The sequence below is a fragment of the Choloepus didactylus genome (assembly GCF_015220235.1).
Source record: "Choloepus didactylus isolate mChoDid1 chromosome 25 unlocalized genomic scaffold, mChoDid1.pri SUPER_25_unloc1, whole genome shotgun sequence".
NCBI classification, from domain to species: domain Eukaryota; kingdom Metazoa; phylum Chordata; class Mammalia; order Pilosa; family Megalonychidae; genus Choloepus; species Choloepus didactylus.
In genome coordinates, this window is record NW_023637606.1 from 6,664,526 (window position 1) to 6,689,975 (window position 25,450).

At 38.0% G+C, this 25,450-nt stretch overlaps 2 protein-coding genes across 2 annotated transcripts in view; one reads left to right on the forward strand and one right to left on the reverse strand.

Annotated features, from left to right (window-relative positions):
- LOC119525313 (vomeronasal type-2 receptor 116-like) overlaps nucleotides 1-23,438 on the reverse strand; it is a 35,194-nt gene extending 11,756 nt beyond the window's left edge. Inside the window, 3 exon segments of the mRNA XM_037824000.1 lie at nucleotides 21,517-21,563; nucleotides 22,598-22,781; nucleotides 23,325-23,438. Of these exon segments, the coding sequence (XP_037679928.1) occupies nucleotides 21,517-21,563; nucleotides 22,598-22,781; nucleotides 23,325-23,438 (345 nt within the window).
- A 53-nt stretch (nucleotides 23,439-23,491) lies between these two features.
- Nucleotides 23,492-24,944, forward strand: LOC119525245 (nucleoporin p58/p45-like). The gene has a single exon (XM_037823875.1). It carries the CDS (start codon nucleotides 23,538-23,540, stop codon nucleotides 24,942-24,944), a length of 1,407 nt encoding a protein of 468 aa, XP_037679803.1. The 5' UTR covers nucleotides 23,492-23,537.
- Nucleotides 24,945-25,450: the final 506 nt, after the last annotated feature.

The following is a 25,450-nucleotide window of genomic DNA, read 5'->3' on the forward strand; positions in this document are numbered from 1 at the left end:
GCTTAGTGGGCCTCTTTGGATTTTGGGGACAATATATTCCTCATTTGGATGTGCTACTCTGGCCCATTTATCAAGTGACCAGAAAATATTCTAGTTTTGAGTGTGTACCAGAACAAGATGAGGCTCTGTGAGAGATCCAGGCTTCTGTGGAAGCTGCTCTACCACTTGAACCATATAATTCAGCTGACCCAGTGGTATTGGAAGTGTCAGCAAAGAGAGATGCTGTTTGGAGCATTTTTCAGGCTCCTATATGAAAATCACAACACAGACCCTTAAGATTTTGAAGTAAAGCTTTACTGTCATCTGCAGATATCTACTCTCCATTTGAGAAACAGCTGTTGGCCTGCTACTGGGCCTTAGTAGAGACAGAATTCTTAACAATAGGCCTCCAATTTCACATGAGATCTGAGTTGCCTATCGTGAGATGGGTGTTGTCCAACCCACCAAGCCATAAAGTCAGGTGTGCACAGCAGCACTCCATCATAAAATGGAAATGGTATATATGACTTAGAGTTGAGTGAGTCCTGAAGGCACAAGTAAGTTACGTGAGGAAGTGGCCCAAATGCCCATGTCCCCCACTTCTTCCACATTACCTTCTCTTTCCCAGCCCCTAGCTATGGAATCTTTGGGAGTACCTCACAATCAGTTGGCTGAGGTAGAGAAAACTCAGGCCTGGTTTACAGATGGTTATGAATGGTATGTGGGCACCACCCAAAAGTGGACAGCTGCAGCACTGCAGCCTCATTCTTTGATGTCCCTGAAGGACAGTGGTGAGGGGACATCCTCACAGTTGGCAGAACTTTGAGCACTGCATCCGGTTGTTCACTTTGCTTGGAAGAACTAGCCAGAGGTGCATTTGTATACTGATTCATGGGCTGTTGCTAATGGTGTGGCTGGATTGTCATGGACTTGTAAGCAACATGATTGGAAGTTTGGTGACAAAGATATCTGGGGAAGGGGTATCTAGATGGGCTTTTACGAGTGGCCAAAAAACATGAAGAAGATATTTGTGTCCCATGAGAATGCTCACCAGAGGGTGACTTCAGCAGAAGATTTTAATAACTAAGTGGATAAAATGACACATTTTGTGGATACCAATCAGCCTCTTTCCCCAGCTACTCCTGTCATTGCCCAATAGGCTCATGAACAAAGTAGTCATAGTGGTAGGGATGGAGGTTATGCATGGGCTCAGCAACATGGACTTCCACTCACCAAGGCTGACCTGGCCACAGCCACTGCTGAGTGTCCAATCTGCCAGCAGCAGAGACCCACACTCAGTCCCCAATATGGCACCATTCCCCAAAGTGATCAGCCTTCTACCTGGTGGCAGGGTGATTACATTTGACCACTTCCATCATGGAAGGGGCAGTGATTTGTTCTTACTGGAAGAGACAGATACTCCAAATATGGGTTTGCCTTCCTTGCACAAAATGCTTCTGTCAAACCTTCCATCTATGGATTTACAGAATTCCTTATCCACAATCATGGTATTCCACACAGCATTGCTTCTGACCAAGGAACCCACTTCACAGCAAATGAGGTGAGGGAATGGGCACTTGCTCATGGAATTCCCTAGTCTTATCATGTTCCCCATCATCCAGAGGCAGCTGGGTTGATAGAACAGTGGAATGGCCTGTTGAAGGCTCAACTATGGCACCAACTATGTGACAATACCTTGCAGGGCTGGGGCAGTGTTCTCCAGGAGGCTGTGTATGCTCTGAATTTGTGTCCACTCTATGGTGCTGTTTCTCCCATAGCCAGGATTCATGGGTCCAAGTATCAAGGGGTGGAAACAGGAGTAGCACCACTCACTATCACTCCTAGTGATCCACTAGGGAAATTTTTGCTTCCTGTCCCTGCAAGCTTAAGCTCTGCTGGTCTACAAGTCTTGGTTCCAAAAGGAGGAGTGCTTCCACCAGGAAACACAATAATCCCATTGAACTGGAAGTTAAGACTGCCACCTGGCCACTTTGGGCTTCTTACATCTCTGAATCACCAGGCAAGGAAGGGGATTACTGTACTGGTTGGGGTGATTGATCCTGACTATCAAGCAGAAATAGCACTGTAATTACACAATGAAGTAAAGAAGTGTTTTCCTGGAATACAGGAGATTGCCTAGGGCATCTCTTAGTACTACCATGTCCTGTGATTAAAGTCAATGGAAAACTGCAACAACCGAATCCAGGCAGGACTACCAGTGGCCAAGAAACTTCAAAGAAACGGCCAGCTGAAGTGCTTGCTGAGGGTAAAGGGAACATGGAATGGGTACTGGAAGAAGGCAGTGATAAATACGAACTATGGCCACATGATCAGTTACAGAAACGAGGACTATGATGGTATGAATAGTTCCTCCTTGTTTTGTTATGATTATGTCTGTATTTCTCTGTAAAGGAAAAACCTTTTTTTTCCTTCTCTGTCTTATCACCTTATCATATGACATAAGCTGTGTTGTTCATTTTTCTGTATTTAAGCTAAAGTAAATATATTTTGAGAGTTAATGTCACCCATGGACTTGCACCTTATTCTGGAGAGATTTCATGCATTCCCAATTGTACACTGCACAGCACAGTGTTGTTAGTTGAAATATATATCTGTTATTGTTCTCTACTTGAAAATAAAGTATGTTTTTAGTTGATGTGTATAACTGCCAAGTTGACAAGGGGTGGATTATGATGGTTAGGTTCATGCGTCAACTTGGCCAGGTGATGGTATGCAGCTGTCTGGTCAAGCAAGCACTGGCCTAACCTTTGCTGTGAGGATGTTTTTGGTTGGCTTCTAAACCAATAGGCTGGTTTATTATATCATCAGTCAATTGGCTGCAACTGTGACTGATGATGTCAATGAAGGGTGTGTCTTCCACAATGAGGAGTGCAGTTAGATGTATTTAATCCAATCAATCAGTTGAAGACTTTTAAGCAAGACTTACAGAGGACCTTCACTTCTTTGACTGACCAGCAAAGCATTTCCTGAGGAGTTTCCAGTACATTTCCTGAGGAGTTAATCAAACACATTCATCGAAGTTGCCAGTTTTTTTTTCTTAAGGGGTTCATTAAACATATTCACTGGAGTTACCAGTTTACTGCCTGCCTTATGGAATTTGAACTCGTGCATACCCACAGTTGCATTAGACACTTTTATAAATCTTATATTCATAGATATTGCTCATTGATACATCATCCAATTTTCAATACCTTGCAATGTTGATATTCACTTGTTCTACCTCATGTAAATTTTTTCTTTTATTTCTACATTTAGTCACCATCATTCTACATTCTGGTTTATGGTAAGTTATACAGTCCCAGTTTATAGCATCTATCTTTCTTTCTTGTTGAATATATGTCAAGCTTCCCTCATTAAACCATATTTATGCTCAGTTTTGTTCTTTATACTACAATTGCATAGTATTGTGCTTTCCATTTCCAGATCTTAACACACAGTCCTGTTAAGCTCTCTGTGCTCCTTCAACATCAAATGCCCAATATATGCCTTCTTTCTACCTCCTGGTAACTTGCATTCTTAAATTTAACTCTGAGTTTGTTCATTATAGTTAGTTCATATTAGTGAGACCATACAGTATTTGTCCTTTAGTTTCTGACTAATTTCACTCAGCATAATGTCCTCAAGGTTCACCCACATTGTTGCATGTGTAATGAATTTATTCTGACTTAGAGCTGCTTAGTATTCCATTATATGTTTATACCACAGTTTGTTTATCCACTCATCCATTGATCAACATTTTGGCTGTTTTCTTCTCTTGGCAACCATGAATAATGCTGCTCTAAACATCAGTATACAAATGTCTTTTCTTTTCCCAGCCTTCAGTTCCTCTGAGAACCCAATAATGGGATTGCTGAACTTTAAGTTAATTCTATACTTAGTTTCCTAAGGAAATGCAAAAAGACCTTTCAGAGCAATTGCACCATTTTACATTTCCACCAACAGTGAATAAGTGCACCTCTTTCTCCACATCCTCTCCAAAACTTGTAGTTCACATTTTATTTTTATAATGTCCATTCAAGTAGGTGTGAGAAGATACCTCACTGTGGTTTTGATTTACATGTCCCTAATGGATATTGAAGTTCAGCAGCTGTTCATCTGTTTTTGAGTCATTTGTATTTCCTCTTCAGAAAAGGTTCTGTCCAGATTTTTTGCCATTTTTAAATTGGGTTGTGTGACTTTGCTGTTGAGTTTTAGGGTCTCTTTGTACATTCAGATAATAAACTATAATCTGATATGTGGGTTCCAAACATCGTCTCCCATTTCATAGGCTGCCTTTTTATTTTCCTAACAAATTTCCTTGATGTGCAAAATATTCAATTGTGATGAAATCCCGTTTATCTATTTCTTCTTCCATTGCTTGAACTTTGGGCATAAGGTCTAGGAAATCATCTTCTATCATGAGATCTTTAAAGTATTTCCTGCATTTTTCTTCTAAAGGTTTTATGGTTAGCTGTAATGTGTAGGTCTTTGATCCATTTTGAATTAAATTTTTATAAGGTATGAAATAGAGGTCTTCTTTCATTCTTCAGGATATGAATATACAGTTCTCCAAGCACCAATTGTATACAGTTCTCCAAGCATAATGTATTGAAGAGTCAGCTCTATCCCCATTGAGATGACATGACAGCTTAATCAAAGATGAATTGTTAAAGGATGTAGGGCAAGATGATGGTGTAGGAAGGTGTGGAATTCAGTTAGCCTTCTAGAGCAGCTAGTAACTCTCTGGACCAACTATTTGGGGAAGTTAATGAATGGACATATATCATACACCAGTCTGGAATGTGTAGACATGCCAAGACCAGAGGATATAAGTATAACAAAAATGTCCCAACTGTGGATGTGGGTGCCCTTACCCACTGGCATGGCAGGGTGATATGGAACTTTTCCCTTTGAGAAAAAGAAGTCTTTTTTTTTACTAGGATCAAGGGAAGATAGCTCAACCAAGCTCCATTCCTGGATTTCATTAGCAAATTTCAACAACAGAATAAAAGCTACAAGCATAGGTAAACCTGTACCAAGCAGAAGAATGCTGTGTTCTCTCCCAACATATAGGAGATTGAGCTATTTGAAATAAAATAAAAATATGAAACAGAGGGTATTGGAGTCATCTGAGCTCAGAATAATAGAAAATGGTTGTGCCCCAAGAAAAGGAGCACTTAGAGCCAGGTACAAGCTCTGTATATTGACTGGCAAAATTGAGGACTTGGGGCTGGCCCTGAAAAGGGGATTCTTTTTTCTGAACTCTTCTATGTATCTCATTAGAGAAAGCCTCAGACATTTTCAGTTGTCAGCTATGACCCAGGCAAGAATGGAGTTAATATAGGTCTGAGGGAAAAAATAAGGTCAAGAAGGTGATTCCCTAAAGTGTGTATCTTCCCCCAAGAAAAGAGGGGGATGTAAACTCAAGTGACAGCCCTGTTTCAAAGAATTCAGAACATTGTGGCTGAAAAAATTAAAAAAGAAACATCTTAAGCATGAATGTAACTCCACCTCCATCTCAGCCATGCCTCTGCCAGGTACAGTGTCTTCTAAGAGTTAATGGCACAACTCTTTAGGCCTTTGGGGAGCTGTAGGCTGAGAAATGCTACCTGCTGGGCATGAGAAAAAAAGGACAAAATCTAGGGGACTCACAGAAAAGTCTGACAACCTGCTTGGTCTTAATGTTAGCAAAAAATCATGGCAATTACACACTCCTCTTGACACCTGGGCCTGTCTGGTCTGGGAAAATCTGATTGGGCTTGATCATGTATGGGTGGATCCTCCCTCAAAACAATAAAAGTGTTCCACATGGGCAGGGCAAGAATGAGAATAACAAGAATACTGAGCAGTTAAACAGAAGCTATGCTGGAGGTCTGGAATAATTTGAAATGAAAGCCAAAGATCAGATAAAGAACAAAGCCAACTAATAAGAAAACCCTAGATAAATGAGTGAAAAAGACTTCTAGAGTAAACTAATCAAGGAAAGTGGATGCCAAGATACAAAGAAAAACTATGTCACCATAGGGTAAATGATGTTATGGTCCAGTCACAGTTAAAAAACTAAACCCTTCAAATGAGAATCAGGAGTTGAAACAACTAATTGGATATCCAAAAAAAAAAGAAAAAAAAAAAAAGAAAAAAGAAAAAAACAAGCTAAATTAATTAAAAATCAAATCAATGAACTGAGGAAAGATATGGCAAAAGACATGAAGAATATATAGAAGAAATTGGGCAAACATGAGGAAGAACTTGAAAAATGAATGGCAGAATGGATGGGAGAAGGACCATACAGATGACAAACTGAAGAAGAGAGATACAGGATAGGAGAACTCCATTCTGAGCTAGCAGGTCCTCTACCCTCTTCCTCGCTCTGCTCATGCAGCATGGAAGGAACACAGAACCTACAGTTGGGATTCCCATATCACCTCCCACCAGGGACACAAAATATAAAATTGATCACAGCTCTGAGAAAGATCCCCATCATTTGGAGATAATGGGGATGTAGGAGGACATTTCAAGGCCAAGATCAGTGAAGGACAAAGATTATGAGAAAACATGGGCAGAGACTCTTTGCAACCCTAGATCTGAAAGCCCTTTCCCCACCATTGAGAAACATTGTAGCTGGTGGTTCTTGCCTGAGGGATGGCTGAAAACTGACAGCTGGGAGAGTCTTCTGTAGCAAGAAGTGTAGGGAACACAGCTCAACATTTTCTCAGACTTTTCCCAGCAAAGTGAGGTGCAGAAACCCCATAGCGTCAGCCAAATCCAGTCAGAAGGGGGCACCAAGAGGCAATTCATCCTGAACAAATCAGACTCAGCTGGGATCTAAGAGGTAATTCAGCCCCACTCAGCCAGATGAAGTTGGGCTTTGAGAGGTAATTCAGCCCCCACCCAGCCAGTCTTAGCTGGACTTCAAAGGTAATTCAGCCTTGCCTGTTCAGAAACATCCTCAGATCCAGAAGGTAAACACCTTCTGAGCCTGGTTAAGTCACCAAACAGCACCATCTGCTGGGCAGACTGGAAAGTGCAAGGGAATTTTAGGACTTCACAGAACCTTTTCAGACCTTATTCCAGGCCCACCAGAGCTGGTAGATACCCCTTGAACAGGAAACCAACCCTGTTTAACTGGAGAAATATGGACAAGCCAAAAGTTAAAGCAGTGCATTCAAACAAACCAAGGACTTGCTGGCTGGTATAAAACATAACACAACTGAGAGCCAGCAGACTTGCTGTACTCATACACAAAGAACATGCTGCAGTACTTATTACCTACCACTCTCCCTGAAATGTAGGCTGATATAGGCACCTAGTTTTAGGGGGACAGTGGGAGGTAGAGTTAATCTGCCAACTTGCCAGTGAGAGAAACATATAGGCAAATTATGATCCATAATAACAATAGCTAAATAATTCTAATCAGCTGAACAGTAGCTATGTTAGCAGTCTAGAATAAGTTGAATTGAATTCCAAAGAACAGATAAAGAACAGAGCCAAGCAACTTTTACTTTTGGAAACCTAACCTAAAAGTGTGGAAACAACCTCTGTAATAAATTAATCAAGGGAAACAGATGCCTAGAAAACAACAAAAAATTATGAATCACACAAGGAAAAATGAAGATATGGCCTAAAGGAACAAACTGACACTTAAGTGATATACAGGAGTTGAAACAGTTAATTAAAATGTTGAAACAAACATGCTAAATTAATTCAAAAATCAAATCAGTGAGCTGAGTGAAGATAAGGCAAAAGAGATGAAAAATGTAAAGAAGACAATGGGTGAACATGAAGAACTTGAAAGTTTAAAAAACAAACAGCAGAACTTAAGGGAATGAAAGGCATAAGAGAAGAGAAGAAATGCAAAATGGATACTGACAACAACATATTTGAAGAAGTGGAATAAAGGAATAGTGAACTAGAGAAAAGAACATCTGAAATCCTACATACAAAGAAACAGATAGAGAAAAGAATGGAAAAATATGAGAAGAGACTCAGGGAGTTGAATGAAAAATGAAGTCCATGAATAAATTTGCCATGGATGTCCCAGAATGGGAGGTGAAGGGAAAAGGGGCAGAAAGAACAATGGAGGAAAATTTCCCATCCTTATGAGAGTAATAAAATTATAGATGCAAAAGCACAGCATACCCCAAATTCAATAGACCCAAATAGACTGAGTGCAAGATACTTACTAATCAGATTATCAAATGTCAGAGACAAAGAGAAAAATCTGAGAGCAGCAAAAGAAAAGTGATCAACCACATATAAGGGAAGCTTGAAGAGACTATGTGCAGATTTCTCAGCAGAAACTAGGGAGGCAAGAAGACAGTGGTGTATGTAAGATGCTGAAAGAGTGAAACTGCCAACCAAGGATTCTATATCCAGCAAAACTGTCCCTCAAAAATGAGAGAGAGTTTTAAATATTTTCAGACAAACAGACACTCAGAGAGCTTGTGAACAAGGGGCTTGCTGTACAAGAAATTCTAAAGTGAGTTCTACAGGCTGATAGGAAAAGATGAGAGGGAGAGAGAGCTTTGGATAAAAGTGTAGAAAAGAAGACCATCAAAAAGCATAAAACTAAACAGAAAAAAAGACATAGAACATATAAAATCCAAAACAATGGTAGAAGAAATTATTGTCCTTACTGTAATAACATTAATTGTTAATGGATTAAATTCCCCAATAAAAAGACAAAAAACTGGCAGAATGGATTAAAAATAGAGACAATGACATGTAATCTACAAGAGACTCACTTTAGACACAAGTACAAAAATAGGTTAAAAATGAAAATTTGGAAAAAGATATTCCATGCAAACAAGAAAAAGCAAGGGTAGCTATACAAATCAGACTTCAAATGTAAAACAATTAGAAGTGACAAAGAAAGACACAATATATTAATAAAAGGAAAAATTCATCAATAGGACATAGCAATCATGCATATTTATGCAATGAGCCAGAGCACACCAAAATACATGAGGCTTAATTTGACAGCAATGAAGGGAGATGTAGACACCTCTACAATAATAGTTGGATAATTCAATGCATTGCTCTCATCAATGCATAGAATATCTAGAAAGAGAATCAATAAGAAAACAGATTTTGAATACTACAATAAATGAACTAGACTTCGATATTTGTAGAATACTACACCACACAACAGCAGATTACACATTTTTCTCAAGTGCAAATGGATCATTGTTCAGGATACACCACATGTTGGGTCACAAAACAAGTCACAATAAATTTTAAAATGTTGATATTATGCAAAAAACTTCTAAGACCATAATGGAATGAAGTTAGAAATCAATAAATGGGGAAGCCAGAAAATTCACAAATACATGGAAGCTAAACAACACACAATTAAACAACCAGTGGGTCAAGGAAAGAATTTAAAAAATTTTATAAATAACTTGAGGCAAATGATAATTAAAATACAACATATCATAACTTATAAGATGCAACAAAAGTAGTGCTGATGGTGACCTAGGATGTTTCTATCCAACCTCTCTTCCCTCTCTATTTCACTCAGAGGCAGACTTACATCGCAATCCAATGGCTCTGCTTATCTTTTCTGGCTCCCACTCCATTTCCTCTCACTGTTGTTTTTCTAATAAAATTCTTGCACATTAATTCCACCATAGTGTCTGCTCTAGAGGTATCAGGGCTCTCTCCCCTTTTCTACAAAAGAGGTCTTATTGCGTGTAATCTTTCCCTCCTCTTTTCCTCATTTCAGACTTTCCCCAACTGTTTTTAAAAAAATCAACCTTTTTCTTTGCTATTTGATTTTTCTCTAGAGAATTTCTGGAAATAATTAAAGTCTTAAGTGTGAAAAGCACCTTAATTAAACTTTGTTCATGCTGTTGGAATTTATTAAAATTTTATTCTTTTGGAAAAAAAAAAAAAAAAAATAGTGCTGAGAGGAAAATGCAACCCCCTAAATGCCTATATTAAAAAAGAAGAAAGAGGAAATATCAAGGAATTAACTGTTCACCTGGAGGAAATTGAAAAAAATCAGCAAACTAATCCTAAAGCAATCAGAAGGAATGAAAGTTTAAATATTAGTGCAAAAGTAAATGAAATTGAGAACATGAAAACTATAGATAGAATCAACAAAAACAGAAGATGGTCCTGATAAAATCAATAAAATCCATGGACACTTAACCAGGCTAAAAAAGACATAGAGATGACACCAATAAATCACAAATCAGAAAGAGGACATAACAACTGATCTCACAGAGAAAAAGGAGATACTGAGAGGATACTATGAACAACTATATGCCCATAAACTAGAAAACTTGTATAAAATGGAAAACTTCTAGAAAAGCATGAACAACACATATTGACCTGAGAAGAAATAGACAACCTCAGCAAACAAATTACAAGTTAAGCTACTGAATCAGAAACAAAATGCTCCCCTAAAATTAAGTCCAAGACTAAGTGGCTTGACATGTGAATTCTACATAGCCTTCAAGAAAGGTAGTGCTAATCCTCCTCAAACTTTCAAAAAATTTGAAGAGAAAGGAAATCTACCTAGCTTATTCTATGAAGCCAATATCAACTTAATACCAAAGCCAGCCAATGATCCTACAAGAAAGAAAATTATAGACAAAACTATGCAATGAATATGATGCAAAAATCCTCAACAAAATACTTGCAGATCATATCCAGCAGCACATTGAAAGAATTATTCACTATGACCATGTGGTGTTTATTCTAGTTATGCAAATTTGACTCAACAGAAGAAATTCAATTAATGTAATAAACATCAATAAATCAAAGTGGAAAAACCACATGAGCATCACAATCAATGCTGAAAATGCATTTTACAAAATTCAACATCCTTTTTTTGATGAAAACACTCAAAATGTTAGGAATAGAAGGGACCTTCTTCAATATAACATCAATATATTAAAAGAAACCACAACTAACATCATACTCAATTGGCAAAGACTGAAAGCTTTACCTCTAATATCAGGAAGAAGAACAAGGATTCCCACTGTCATCATTGTTATTCAATGTTGTGCTGGAAATTCTTGCTAAAGATATTAGACAAGATAAACAAATAAAAGTCTTTCAAATTAGAAAGGAAAAAGTAAAATTTTCACTGTTTGTGGGTAACAAGTAGAAAATACTGAAGTATCTATAGCAAAGCTATGAAAACATATAAACTATACAGCAAAATGACAGGGTAAATGATCAATATGCAAAAATCAGCAGTATTTCTATACACTAGTAAGGAAAAATCTGAGAAGGAAATCAAGGAAAAATTCTATTTACAATAGCAACAAAAAGAATCAAATATTTAGGAATAAATTAACCAAGGACATAAAAGACCTATACATAGAAAATGACAAGAAATTGCTAAAGGAATCACAGAAGACCTAAATAAATAGAAGGACATACCATGTTCATGGATTGAAAGACAAAATATAGCTAAGATATCAATTTTACCTAAATTGATTTATGGATTCAATGCAATACCAATTAAAACCCCAACAACTTATTATGCAGAAAAAGAAAAGAATATAACCAAATTTATTTGTAAGGTAGGGGATCCCAAATAGCCAAAAATATCTTAAGAAAGAGGAATGATATGGAAGATCTCACTTTACCTGACTTTAAACGTATTACCAAGTGCAATGGTCAAAATAGCATGGTTCTGGCATAAAGATAGATATACTGATGAATGGAATTGAATTCAGTGTCCAGAAATATATCCTGTTATCTAAGGATGGTTGATCTTTGATAAGATGGTCAAGTCATCTCAATTTTCACAGAGAAACCTCATCATCAAATGGATCTTGGAGAACTGTATATCCATACCCAGAAAAGAACCCCTATCTCACATATTATACCAAAATTAACTCAAAATGGGTCAAAGACCTAAATAATAGATCTAAGACCATAAAATGTTCAGAAGAATATGTAGGAAAATATCTTAAAGATCTTGTGATAGGAGGTTGTTTCCTCAACAATACAAAGTGCAAGCAGTGAAAGAAGAAATAGAATAATGGGATCTTCTCAGAATTAAAATTTTGTGCATTGGTGGACTTTGCCAGAAAAGCAAAAGGGCTGCTGTGATGGTTAGGTTCATGTGTCAACTTGGCCAAGTGATGGTACCCAGGTGTCTGGTCAAGCAAGCACTGGCCTAACCATTGCTTTGAGGATGTTTATGGCTGGTTAATAAGCCAACCGGCTGGTTTATTAAATCAGTCAATTGGCTGCAGCTGTAACTGATGACATCAATGAAGGGTGTGTCTTCCACAATAAAAGAATGCAGTCAGCTGGATTTAATCCAATCAGTTGAAGAATTTTAAGTGAGACAGATAGATGACCTTTGCTTCTTCTTTGGCTGACCAGCAAAGCATTTCCTGAGGAGTTCATTGAAGCTGCCAGTTCATTTCCTGAGGAGTTCATCAAACATCTTCATTGGAGTTGCCAGTTTGCTGCCTGCCCTATGGAATTTGGATTCATGCATACCCACAGTTGCATGAGACACTTTTATCAATCTTATATTTATAGATAGCTCTTGTTGATTCTGTTTCATTAGAGAACTCTAATACAAGTTGGTACTGAGAGTGGGGTTTCTGTCTGTATAAGTTGGAAAACTCATACAGCAACCTACGCAGTGGGAGACAATATTTGGAAACCACTTATTAAATAAAGTTTAATATTCAGAATATATGAAGATATCCCAGGACTTAAAGAAAAGGAAAACAACCAAAATAAGAAATGGGCACAAGATGGACACTTTTTCGAAGAGAAAATATGAATTTCTCAAAAATATATGAATGGATGCTCAATTTCATTGGCTATTAGGTAAATGCAAATAAAAACCCCAATGAGATATAATCTCACAGCTACCAGAATGCCTATTATCAAAAAATAGAAAATTACATGTGCTGGAGAGGATTTGGAGAAAGAGGCAGAATTATTCACTTTTGGTGGGAATGGATAATGGTACAATCACTCTGGAAGAGAGTGTGGTGGTACAGAGTTGCTTTACAATCAATCAATCCTATTGCTAGGTATATGTTTGGAAGAACTGAAGGCAAGGGCATGAATGGATATTTGCACAGCAATGTTTGTAGTGGCTTTATTCACAATTCTGAAGAGATGGAAACAGCCAAAATAATTATCAATGGACAAGTGGATAAAAAAACTATGGTATATACATATGATATAATATTTTGCAGCTGAAAGATGGAGTAAAGTCATGAAGCATATCAAAACTTGGATGAACCTTGATGATTATGCTGAGTGAAATTAGCCAGAAACAAAAGGAAAAATACTCTATGGTCTCACTAATATGAACCAACACTAATGAGCAAACTTTGAGAGTTCAAGTTGAAAACACAGGTTATAAGGATGTAGAAAGAGGGTAGAGATAAGGCATTTGAAGCTGAAGGTTTATAGACTGTTCAACAGGATTGATCATATAGATCCAGAAATAGCACAATACTGTGTGATGGTAGGACAATATTGTAAGTACACTGAACAAAGACGAATGTGAGTATGGTTGAAAGAGGAAGGCTAGGGAATGTAGGACACCAGAAGGAAATATAGAAGATAAAGATTGGGAATGTATAACTTAGTGAAACCTACAGTGGTCAGTGATGGTGATTAAATGTGAAAATATTAAAATGTTTTTACATGAGGGAGAACAAATGAATGTCAACTATGCAAGGTGTGGAGAAAGGGGTGGTATATGGAAAAAAACAATCAAAGCAAACTAGCAACTATAGTTAACCTTAACATTGTAATATGCCTCCACTAATTGTAACAAAGGCAATATGCAAAAGCCAAATGTCTGTAAGAGGGATATATATGTGAAGGTATGGTATTCTGGTGGTGGTGTTACCTGAATTTTTAATGTATGCTTTTATTTTTATTTTTTCTTTTACATTTTTATTCATCATTTTTTTTTCTTAATTTCCTTTTTATTTTTTTCTCCTCTCCCTCTTTCTTTGTGGAAGAAAAGGGAATGTCCACATATACATTGTGGTAGTGAATGTATAACTAGGTGATTATATAAACAACTAATTGTTTAATTAGGATGGAATGTTAAAAAATAAACAGAAGGGTACAAGTGCTGTAGAAATGTGGAGAGAGGGAAGTACCTGATCACAACTGGTGGAGAATTAGAAAGGTGCAGCCTTTCTGGTGGGCAGTGTGGTGTTTCCACAGGAATGTAAGAGGATGCCATATGATCCTGCAACCCCATTATCAAGTACACACTTGGAAGAAATGAAAGCAGGATCATGACTACACACTTTCACACTGAAAGTTTTGGTGGCAATATTCATGATCCACAATGGATGGGGTAGCCTAAACATACATCATCTGATAAAGTGAATTGTGAACTGTGGTTTATACATACAACAGAATATTGAGCAGCTGCAAGAAGAAATGAAGGTGTGAGGTACATAACCAGGTAAATGGACCTTAAGAATAGTACATTAAGTGAAATAAGGCAGAAATGAAAAGAAAGACATTATAAGACCTCACTAATATGGACTAAATATAATGTGCAGACTCTGAGAAATGAATCTGAGAGCATAGTATATCATGGGAAGGCTTATTGTAATGGTTCTTAAAGAAGTTACATCTATTCGTGAGTTGTAAAGGGTATTTCTAGATTCTAAGATGCTGAGCTCTTTTTGTAAAACCTGGTCAGTTCCTGGACCATTGGGTGTCTGTGTGACACTGGAGATTCGGAACCAGATTTCAGCAGCTATAAATGTCAACAATACCCCATACAACAGCTGCTAAAGAAGCTGAAAAAGAGATCAGATTTCAACTACAGAAATGAACAAAAGTGAATTGTTTAGGACTAATTTAAATCAGACAAAAGTAAAGGATAATTTGAAAATGTTTTAAAAATTCAAATTCTGTGTGATACCAAAGGAAGAGATATTTATTTCTTTCAAAATCTATTTATTCTGTAGGACACTATATAATTTAACTTCTATGTTCAGTTTATTCAAATCTCTTAATTACATGGAACATTAAATATGGATTGAGATCTGGTTTGCTTTTACAGGTTAGTGTGAATCCTTGATGCATCCCAGAGTAATTTGGGCAGATGAAAAAAGTATTTTAAATGCCCCATTGAGGGACTGGAAGAAAATGTGTAGATATTAAATTTACCCAGTTGGGGAATTCCAAATATTCTCACAAACCTTGGGCACTACAAATGTTGTAGGCCAAACCCCCAAACTTGGGACTTGCCCTTATACCTGTTACTGTAAAGGGGAGGCTAAGCCTACTTATAATTGTGCTTAATATTCACCTCCAGGAAACCTCTTTTGTTGCTTAGATGTGGCCTAAGTCAACTTCTTAGATGGACTCACTGCTCTCCTCACCACATGAGACATGACTCTCTGGAATGGGTCTGGTCCCAATATCATGGAATTAAGAAAGCCTTGTTGACCAAAAGTGGAAGAGAAATGAAAAAGGATTCAGTGAGTGAGTGATTTCAAATAGAGTCAAGAAGTCATTCTGGAGGTTATTCTTATGCACTATATAGATAACCTTCTTGTAGTTTTAGTGAATTAGAATAGCTAGAAGGATATACTTGAAACTGTTGAACTGCAATCCAGTAGCCTTTGACTCTTGAAGACAAGTGTATAACTATGTTGCTTATATAGTGTGATTGTGTGATTGTGAAAACCTTGTAGCTCACACTCCATTCATCCAGTGTATGGACAGGAGTAGAAAAAAGTGGTACAAAAATGTTAGTGAATAATATGTGGGGGTGGATGGATGGGATATTTTGGGTGTTCTTTTTTACATTTTTTTCTTTTCATTCTTATTTTTATTTTTATTACTTTGTGCTGTGGTAATAAAAATGTTCAAAAATTGATTGTGGTGATGAATGACCAACTATATGATGATACTGTGAACAATTGCTTGTACACTGAATGAGTGTATGGTATGTGACTATATCTCAATAAAATTGCAGAAAAACAAAAAGCAAAACTTATTGGAATGAAAGGCACAAAGAGATCAAAAACACAATGGCCACTTACACCAGTATAATTGAAGAGACAGGCAAAAGGATCAGTGAACTAGAGGACAGGACATGTGAAATCCTATGCACAAAAGGGAACAGAAAGGAAGAATATTAGCAAAGCCTCAGGGAATTGAATAACAGCATGTAACACATAAATACACATGCCCTGGGTATCCCCAAATGAGAAGAAAATGGGAAAGGTGCAGAAGAAATATGTGAGAAATAATCACTTAAAATTTCTCATCTCTTATGAATTATATAGTATTGCAGATCTGTGAAGCACAGTGTACTCCAAACAGAATAGATCCAAATAGACCTACTGTATAATGATTACTAATCATATTGTCAAATTACAAAGACCAAGACTGAATTTTGAATGCATCAAGAGAAAGAATGATCCATCACATACCACGGAAGCTTGATAAAGCTATATTAGGATTTTTCCATAGAAATCGGGGAATTGAGAAGGAAGTGGTATGAAATATTGAAGATTCTGAAAGAAGAGAACTGCCCACCAAGAATTATAAATCCATCAAAACTGTCCTTTAAAATGAGAGTGAGTTAAAAATATTTTCTGACAAACAGACATACACAAAAAATACTAAATGGGGCTCTACAGGCATATAGGAAAAGACAGGAGACACAGGTATATACGAGTGTAGAAATGAAGACTATCAATAAGGTAAAAAGAAAGAGGGAAGGAAAAATATAACCAATAGATTCTCATTCCCCAAATGTGCAAATGATGCTTAAAACCTATTTTATTAGTCAGTCAGCATCTAATATAAGAAGAAACTCCAGAAACTGTCTTCTGGGTCACAAACCCCTATGAATGATCTTGGGAACATTGCTTTTTCTGTTTTTCATAACTGGGCTAAGGCTGTGGAGAAGAGAGGGGAACAAAGCTTTGATCATAGCCCTTTAGCCACCTCAAGGCCACTTGGGGCAGAAGCTGCTAGATCCAGCTATAAATGCAGAAATATGGGACACTGGACATGCAAGTGTCCTCAGGGATGTTGAGAGACCCCAGTACCTTGCCCTAGGTTTGGGAGAGCTAGACATTGGTCCTGAGAGTGTGTCAAATCCCAAAGGAGAATCAAAGCCCTCCCAAAAGCCCTGAGGACCACTCCTGAGCAAGACTGAGGAGGCCCAGTGCCACTAGTGGCTGCCTGGCATTTATGAAGAGCTTCAACTTTGATGAGCCCTGGGTGACTTTGCTGTGGCAAGAAAGATGATTCATTTCTTAATTAACACTAAGGCCACTCTGTCCTGAGGTGTCCCTCTTGGCCCACCTTCACTCAAAATTGCCTAGTCATGGGAATTAACAGTAAAAGCCTTCACTGCCCCTCTCATTTATAAACTGAGATTTTCTGGTGTGCCATTAGTTTCTCATATTCCCTGAATGCCCTCCTTCCCTTTGAGGTCCCTGGGGACCAGCTTAAGACTAGTAAATCCAGCTAGTGTTTGCCCCTTGTTTACCCTGAGGTCCCTAATGAATGAAGGCCTCTTGGCATCCCAAAGTTCCTTAAGCAAAAAACCTGCCTGTATAGGATAAGGGCATCCTAGAGCAAGCCTGACAGTTAGCATTCTTGGATCTTTAAAATGCATTCTATGTCCCTCTTCACCCTAAGTTTCTGTGCTTAATTGCTTTTGAGTGGCAGAGACTTAATGATAAATTTCCACCCTGTTAACTTAAACAGTGCTGCCCCAAGGGTTTCAAAATAATCCACATACTTTAAAAACGCCTTAGCAGCAGAACTTGCGAAACTCCAACTGCCTCAAACTCAGTCGTGCAGGTGTTGAAATCATGGACTATCATGTTCCTAGTGTAGAGGTGGATTTTGTTTGTTGTGGTCATTGCTGACTGAGTGGATCTGGAGGGTTGCAGAGAGGTTTAGAAAAAGAATTTTGCAGTCATTGCTGCCTACAAGCTATAGATGGATAGAGAATATTGTATAAGTTTGGATGGGTGGATTCTGTGGTCTATTATTGACTTAAAGCCCTACATGGATGTGGACATTTGTGGAAGGTTTGAGGAAATAGGTTTTGTTTATAGTCTTTGCTAACTGAAAACCCTAAATAGATATAGAAAGCTATAGGTTATGTAAGTAATTTTTGCCTATTATAAACAATGCTGGTTAAATCTGATAAGCTTCTCTAAGGAAGTATAGTTTTGTCCTATTTAGCAATTATAATGTTCTAAAGGCTAGACAATGTCCTCAACATCAATGATCTGTATGTTAAAGAGCAGTGTGATGTTGGTGGTCATGGTTTTGGTTATTCTTAGTGAAAGCCCATGGATAAAAGAAGAGGAGAGTTTACTTCTCCTTTGAATGGCCTTGCTTTGATGGCCATCTGAATATGCATGTGGTCAGCTGTAGGTCAAAGTTTCATCTACAACAAAGAGAAACTTTCAAAGAGAGGCAGGACAAATATACAAATTATATTTCATATGTTAATTAACAACTGTGGTAAATATGTAAAAGTAAATCAGGACAAAACATCTGCTATGGTTTGTCAGTATAAGACAAATGTCAAATATTTTTATTTCTGAAAGTAGCTTCATTTTAAAGTGATGATAGGAAAAGTGAAGCTTGAAATGTGAGCTCTTAAAATAATCACATTTACTCTTGAGCTTTAATGGCTGTTTCTAAAGTCTACAATGATTTGCTATTTATATAACCTTTTGATTCCCTGGAGTTTTGGGTGTCTGCGTAGTGCCTGAGACTCAGAGATGGGGTTCTCCAGGTCTGTGGGTTGGCATTGGTCCATAAAGCAAATGTTAAAAAGGTGGGAGAGATCAGACTTCAATTGGAGTGTAAATGAAGCTGATATGACTGGGACTGAGGTGGATCAAGGTACAAAGTAAAAATAATACTGTCTGTATTCTGGAGCTTTAACTTCTGTGCAAAACCAAAAAAGGCCGGAGTATTTTAAGCAATGGAAATGAGAGAGTATTTTGTAGAATCCCTTGAAAGACTGGAGAAAAGTGTAGAACTGTTGGACTTCCTCATGTGGTGGAGTTCCTGCAGCTCTCTTGAGCAATGGAAACTCCAAATTTTATGGGTGAATCCCCCGATCTTGAGGCTTTCCACTATGAAACTTATCTCTATGATGGCAGACTAAAACTGCATATTTTTAACCTTCTTTTTCAAACTTTTCTCCACCAGACTAACCTGCCTTTAACAATAAAGTTGTGCTAAGCCATGAGATCATCACCCTCCCTGACACCAAACAAAGTTCTCCCCTTCCTTACACACCTAGAGTAGCCAGAGAGTTCTATATCCCATTAGGCAGGGACTAAAATCCCTGATCAGCAGGAAGAAGCTAAAGAAAATAGATCATCACCCCTCAGCTAACCCTTAAGAACAAGGGTGTACAATTCTTTCCGGGGGGAATTGTAGCAGGTGAGATGTAGGAAAAGCCTCTTGGAGATTCTATGGCACCTTTGGACTCAGTGCAAGGAGGGGTCATCTGGTGTGGACAGTCAGGCTCCTGAATCCCAAGGAGGTTGAATAAAGTAAGATGCATTGTTCAACCACACAGCATGGACCAATCATAATATCCCATTCACAATCCTTAGTTTGAATGTTTATCCAGCCTATTGCAATACTTACTTAAAAACCTTGGGTTGCAGGTTTAGTCACCAGTCACAAGAATGTATAGACAACCAAATACAATAGCCTACTTACACTACTTAATTTGAATGATTACTCACAAATCACAATGTGCCAAATGTACCAACATCTCAAACCACACCTCCCTTAGTTTAATTTGATAAAAAGCCCTTGTGCCAAACCACAGGCAGGTCATCTTTCACTTGAGCACACCCTGCATTCACTGCTTAGAGCATGTATTTCATTTTCCTCAATAAACTTTTTTCACTTGCCTATACCTACTTGTCTCATCCTTGAATTCCTTCTTGCAATGAGATAGCAAGCCTGGGACAGAGCTCTGTTAATATTTTTCTCTGCAAAAGGGAGATCCTCTAACAGTGGGCACTCCCTTTTAAAATGATGAATAATTACATTCTTTAATTAAGCATATGGGAATACAAACACTTTGATCTCTTGGCTCTGAGCTAGGCACTATTGTCTCTGAGATGACCACAAGGAAAAGTCATGACTTCAAATCACAATGAACTTTTCCTGCAGTGTCTCTTGCCACACTGACTCACCAAGATGGCTTCTCTGATTTGAAAGTCTCTGGGTTGAAGTCTGAATTTTCCTCAGGGAGGCTGATGATTGAGGCTGAATTCTGTCCTAGACAAAACAGTATGATGGAATCAGACATTGTCCCCTCCAGTCATACTTGGATTCCAAAGAAATACTGAACAACAGACATCCAACCCAGTGTTGCACAAATTGAGTACTGTAGCAGAGAAGATATTTCACGGCTTTTTATCACTGCTCATTAGCACATTTGCCCCCTTTTACTCCAACCATTGAAACTGTTTTTCCCAATGGAAACTGCTATGGACAGGAGATATTTTTTTTCTGGCTGAATCTCTCTTCCCAGGAGAACATACCACGAGTCAAGGGACTCCAGTTCTATTATTCCTCCTCCATGAAATCATTATTTTTTCCTAGATCTAAGCCTCCTAGAACCTTCCATCCATTTTCCTAGAGTGTATTCCAAAATTGAACACTGTCTAGGACCATTAGTTTAACCAGGCAATTACATGGAGTGGGGATGCAGTCTTGGTTGATATCTTCAGATAACAGCTATTCTCCCTTTCAACAAAGTGGAGAACTATGATCAATAGGAGTAAAACCATGGACACTGCAACTTTGTGTTTGAAAACACTTTCAAATTAATAAGAATACCATGCCTGTTATACAACTAAAACTGTCATTTAGTCCCTTATCTATAAATCTGTAGTAATAGATGAAATACATTTAGAGCATTTTATGCTCCATGTCCCAGAGCTACTGTCATATAGGGATAATTTCATTTATTTTCACCCGTAATCTTGAGCATTGATCAACTTATGTAATTAATAGGACTGTTCATATTTCTATACATATAAAGACTAAACAAGGAACATAAACTTCACATTTTTTAAAATTTTACTGTATTAATATAAATATGAATGGAAATTTCCTCATATCTTATCTCTGTTTTCTGATGTAGACAAAAAACTAATCCATACAATATTTGTAAAATTTTTGAATCCAAGAGCCAATATTATGTATCTTCACATATAATAAAAAGTTGAACACATGGACCTGGTGGAACAAACTCTCCTACTTTGACCTGAGGCCCAAGACCATCATAAAAATTCTAATAGTTCCAAATTTCATATTGTGACACAGAGTTTATTTTCTCATCCAATGAAAATTGGGCTCCAGTGCTGTTTGGATATTGGATGGTTTTAGGAACAGATGGAGCTAAAAGATGGACAGAATTTGGAAACTGAATGAGCATGGGCATAAGATGCATAATACTCAGGTCTGAATTGATGGAAATAGTTGCATAGCAGTTAGATGCTCTTCCCTCCATATTTGAACTTGTTCTTTCTGAACAAGTACCATGTATGGAGATGCTTCTGCATGCTCACAAGAGAAGACCTCCTCACCTGTCCAAGATAGAATATGGTGAATAGTTTAAACTGTTCCCAAAGATACTATTTCCAGTGACTTCTTTAGGGTTGGGCATGAGCTGCAATCCTGAACAATGATGGTTCCTTTAGTCCTCCTTGGAAATTTCTTTGAAATCAAAGGAGAAAAGAACAACTTGTTTCTTACTGCTTTGAAGAAAATATTTTACAAAATGAGAGAAGATATAAAATTTCCTAGTAACTCAATCTTCATGAATTTACATAACCTGAATATTACATAATCCCTTTATAATGTGTATTTAATGTATAAATGTACAGCTATAATATTTATGACACCTATAACACTACATATTTTCATACATACATACATGCACACAATATTTGCTAGGGTTTACATAGTTTGTGTCAAGGGGTATTACCTTCACTCTCTTGTGCTTGAGGGTAAGAATTACAAAAGACATTATTCATAGGTTCAGAATTGATAAAATTGAGTTCCTACAAAAATTCAACCAAGTAGAATTGGTAAGAACTTTTGCATTATAATAAATCTAAGACTATCAGCTTGTCACCGGAATAAAGGGGATCCAATTCTTTGCCTCAAAAATTGTTTTAAGATGAAATGAAGAAAATTTATTTTAGCCATCAGTAGACTTTTTAATACAAAGTAGGAAGTCAAAAAATTGTCTTTTTGGAGAGGCATTTAGAACACCAGGTATAGGACCAGAATTTTCATATGGTTGAAAATTGGTAAAATTTTCACTTCTCACATTCTTGGGGATGGGTTTTCTGTAAGTCCTAACTTAGAAATTTACACCTAATGATGTGAATTTTTAATTGATCATGACTTATAATTAAATGAATCAAAACTATTGGCAAATAGATGCTAAAATCATTAAACATTTAGTTGTAACAAATAAGGAATTGCAATCCATTATGTCAATGCCCTGCTGAACTTATGACTATGTCACAATCACAATTGTATGACACAATAAAATAACTCTCTGATTCTGACAAGTCATTAATGGAAATAAAATATAAGAAGGAAGCTGTACCTGCCAGGGGAGAAATATGAGCTGGCCTGCATCTACTGTTGGCTTCATTTATGCTGTCATGAAAAGCATTAATGGAGAGCTTGAGTAACCAGAAATTAACATTATAGATGAAATAGCTTGGCTCAGACATATTCATGTCTAATTTATACTTAGGCAAAGAATAAAAGGAGGCATTGGCTGGACACTACTGAATTCTTCCACATGTTTCCTGCATGTGAGGAGCTAAAACTTCCAGACAGAATTTGGCAAAGGAAAAGTCTCCTGGGTATTTACAGGTGTTAACTGTCCCTGGCAAGCTTTCAAAACCAGGTATCTTAAAACCCTGGTGTACAAAAGAAAGACTCCCATGAAACATATCTGAAAAGTGGTCAGATGGACAAAGGGAAGCACCCAATTGTGTTTTAGAGACCCACACCTTCTAAGTAATACTTTCCTTTTGCACTCACTATTATTAATCAACTGATGTCACCATTTTTTATTTACTTCCCATGGCCATAAAGGGCTTCCTGTGAATAAAATGCCTAAAATTCACAGAATATATGGCTACTTTTTTGAATTGAGTATGCTTTCTCTTTTTTTGTACAAAAACACATTAATCAAATGAGCAAGTATAGGTTTTCACTGGAATGTAAATCTACAATTACATTACATGCCAAAGTGGAAATTTTCAAAGTATGCTGCAGGTTTGGATTCAGAAAATATTTGGATTAAGATTTGGTTAAGGCACCCTCTTCCCAGGGTGCTGTGCGCGGCGGGCTCGCTCCCGACGGGCTGCGTGCGCGCGTCGGCCCACCCCCTTGGCCTGGTCACCCGGGCTTGAAGTTCCCGCCGGGTCCGGCATGGACTAGAGCAATGCTTCCGGGCCCGCAGCGGCTTTGAGGCGAGAGGAGCGTCCTGACTACTCTCAGCTCGTGGACGGCGCCAGGCACAGAGTGCAACCATGTCCACCGGTTTCTCCTTCGGCACCGGGACTCTGGGCTCCACCACCGGCGGCACGGCCGGTGGCTTCTCCTTCGGAACTGGGGCGTCTAGCAACCCTTCTGTGGGGCTCAATTTTGGAACTCTTGGAAGCACTGCAACCCCAGCAACTACATCTGCTGCTTCGGGTGGTTTTGGAACTGGGCTTTTTGGATCTGAATCTGCCACTGGGTTCACTCTAGGAGGAACAAATACAGGAACACCAGCCACTACATCTACATCTACAACAGGTTTCAGTTTAGGATCCAGTAAACCTGCAGGATCCGCCACACCATTTGCTCTACCTATTACTTCTACCTCAGCTGGTGGTCTCACTCTTTCATCTGCTCTGACATCAACTCCAGCAGCTTCTACAGGATTTACTCTAAGTAATTTGAGTGGAACAACAGCCACAACGACCACCGCATCAACGGGCCTCTCTTTAGGGGGAGCCTTAGCTGGTTTGGGAGGTTTGCTTTTCCAAAGTACAAATACAGCAACATCAGGACTTGCACAGAGTGCTCTGGGCTTGACTTCAGGAACCACTGCAGCTACTTCAACTGCAAGCAATGAAGGACTTGGTGGTATAGATTTTAGTAGCTCATCAGATAAAAAGAGTGATAGAACAGGAACAAGACCAGAGGACAGTAAGGCACTAAAGGATGAAAATCTACCTCCTGTCATCTGCCAAGATGTTGAAAATCTCCAGAAATTTGTGAAGGAACAAAAACAAGTCCAAGAAGAAGTTAGTAGAATGTCTTCAAAAGCAATGCTTAAAGTACAAGAAGATATTAAAGCTCTAAAGCAGCTTCTCTCATTGGCTGCCAGTGGATTACAGAGAAACACTTTCAATATTGACAAATTGAAAATAGAAACTGCTCAGGAGTTGAAGAATGCTGAAATAGCTTTAAGAACCCAGAATACTCCACCTGGATTTCATCATGAAAATACAGCTCCTGCTGACTGCTTCAGAATCTTGGTTCAGCAGTTTGAGGTACAGCTTCAGCAGTACAGACAGCAGATTGAAGACCTAGAAAACCATCTTGCTACTCAAGCAAATAACTCACATATAACTCCTCAAGATTTGTCAATGGCTATGCAGAAAATTTATCAAACATTTGTAGCTTTAGCTGCACAACTTCAGTCTATTCATGAAAATGTAAAGGTGCTCAAAGAACAGTACCTTGGCTACAGGAAAATGTTCTTGGGAGACGCTGTAGATGTGTTTGAAGCCAGGCAAGCAGAAGCCAAGAAGTGGCAGAAAGCTCCCAGAGTTACCACTGGACCCACCCCTTTCAGCAACGTGTCAAACGCAGCAGCCGTTGCGATGGCTGCAACACTTACACAGCAGAAACAGCCTGCTACGGGTCTGAATTCATTCAAGTTATAGCTTCTTGTGCTAAAATGCAGAACGTTTACGTGCGTTTTCGTAAGTCTTCCTTTTATGTTAACACTGAAGAAATTTCTATGAATAGCTGTTCCACAATCTAAAAATTGTGATGGACACAATTATAATCATATACCTAATAGAAAATGCAGGGTAGTCTTAGCAATAATTATACATCAACTAGATATTGAATATTGTTAACTAATGATATTTGCTGTATTGCTATAAATGCCCTTTAGAAAACGGTGTTTCGCTGCTGAATTACATTTAAGGTTAACAAACTCTATAACTGTGATTGTGTTATTTATTGTTTAGAGTCAGAGGTAATCCAGCCATAGCTTACAATTTTCATATATGATACAGATAAATGGTGCATTCTCATTTTCCTCATACATAGTGGTTATAAAATACCAACATTAAGGATGAGGTACAATTTTATTTCCTGAAAGTGTGTTGAAGATTAGTAGGTTTGTTTATATGTATGTTGATTGAAAACAGTATAGGCCCTC

Excerpts from the sequence above, each read along its gene's own strand:
- LOC119525245 (XM_037823875.1), top strand. The coding sequence starts at position 23,538 with ATGTCCACCGGTTTCTCCTTCGGCACCGGGACTCTGGGCTCCACCACC.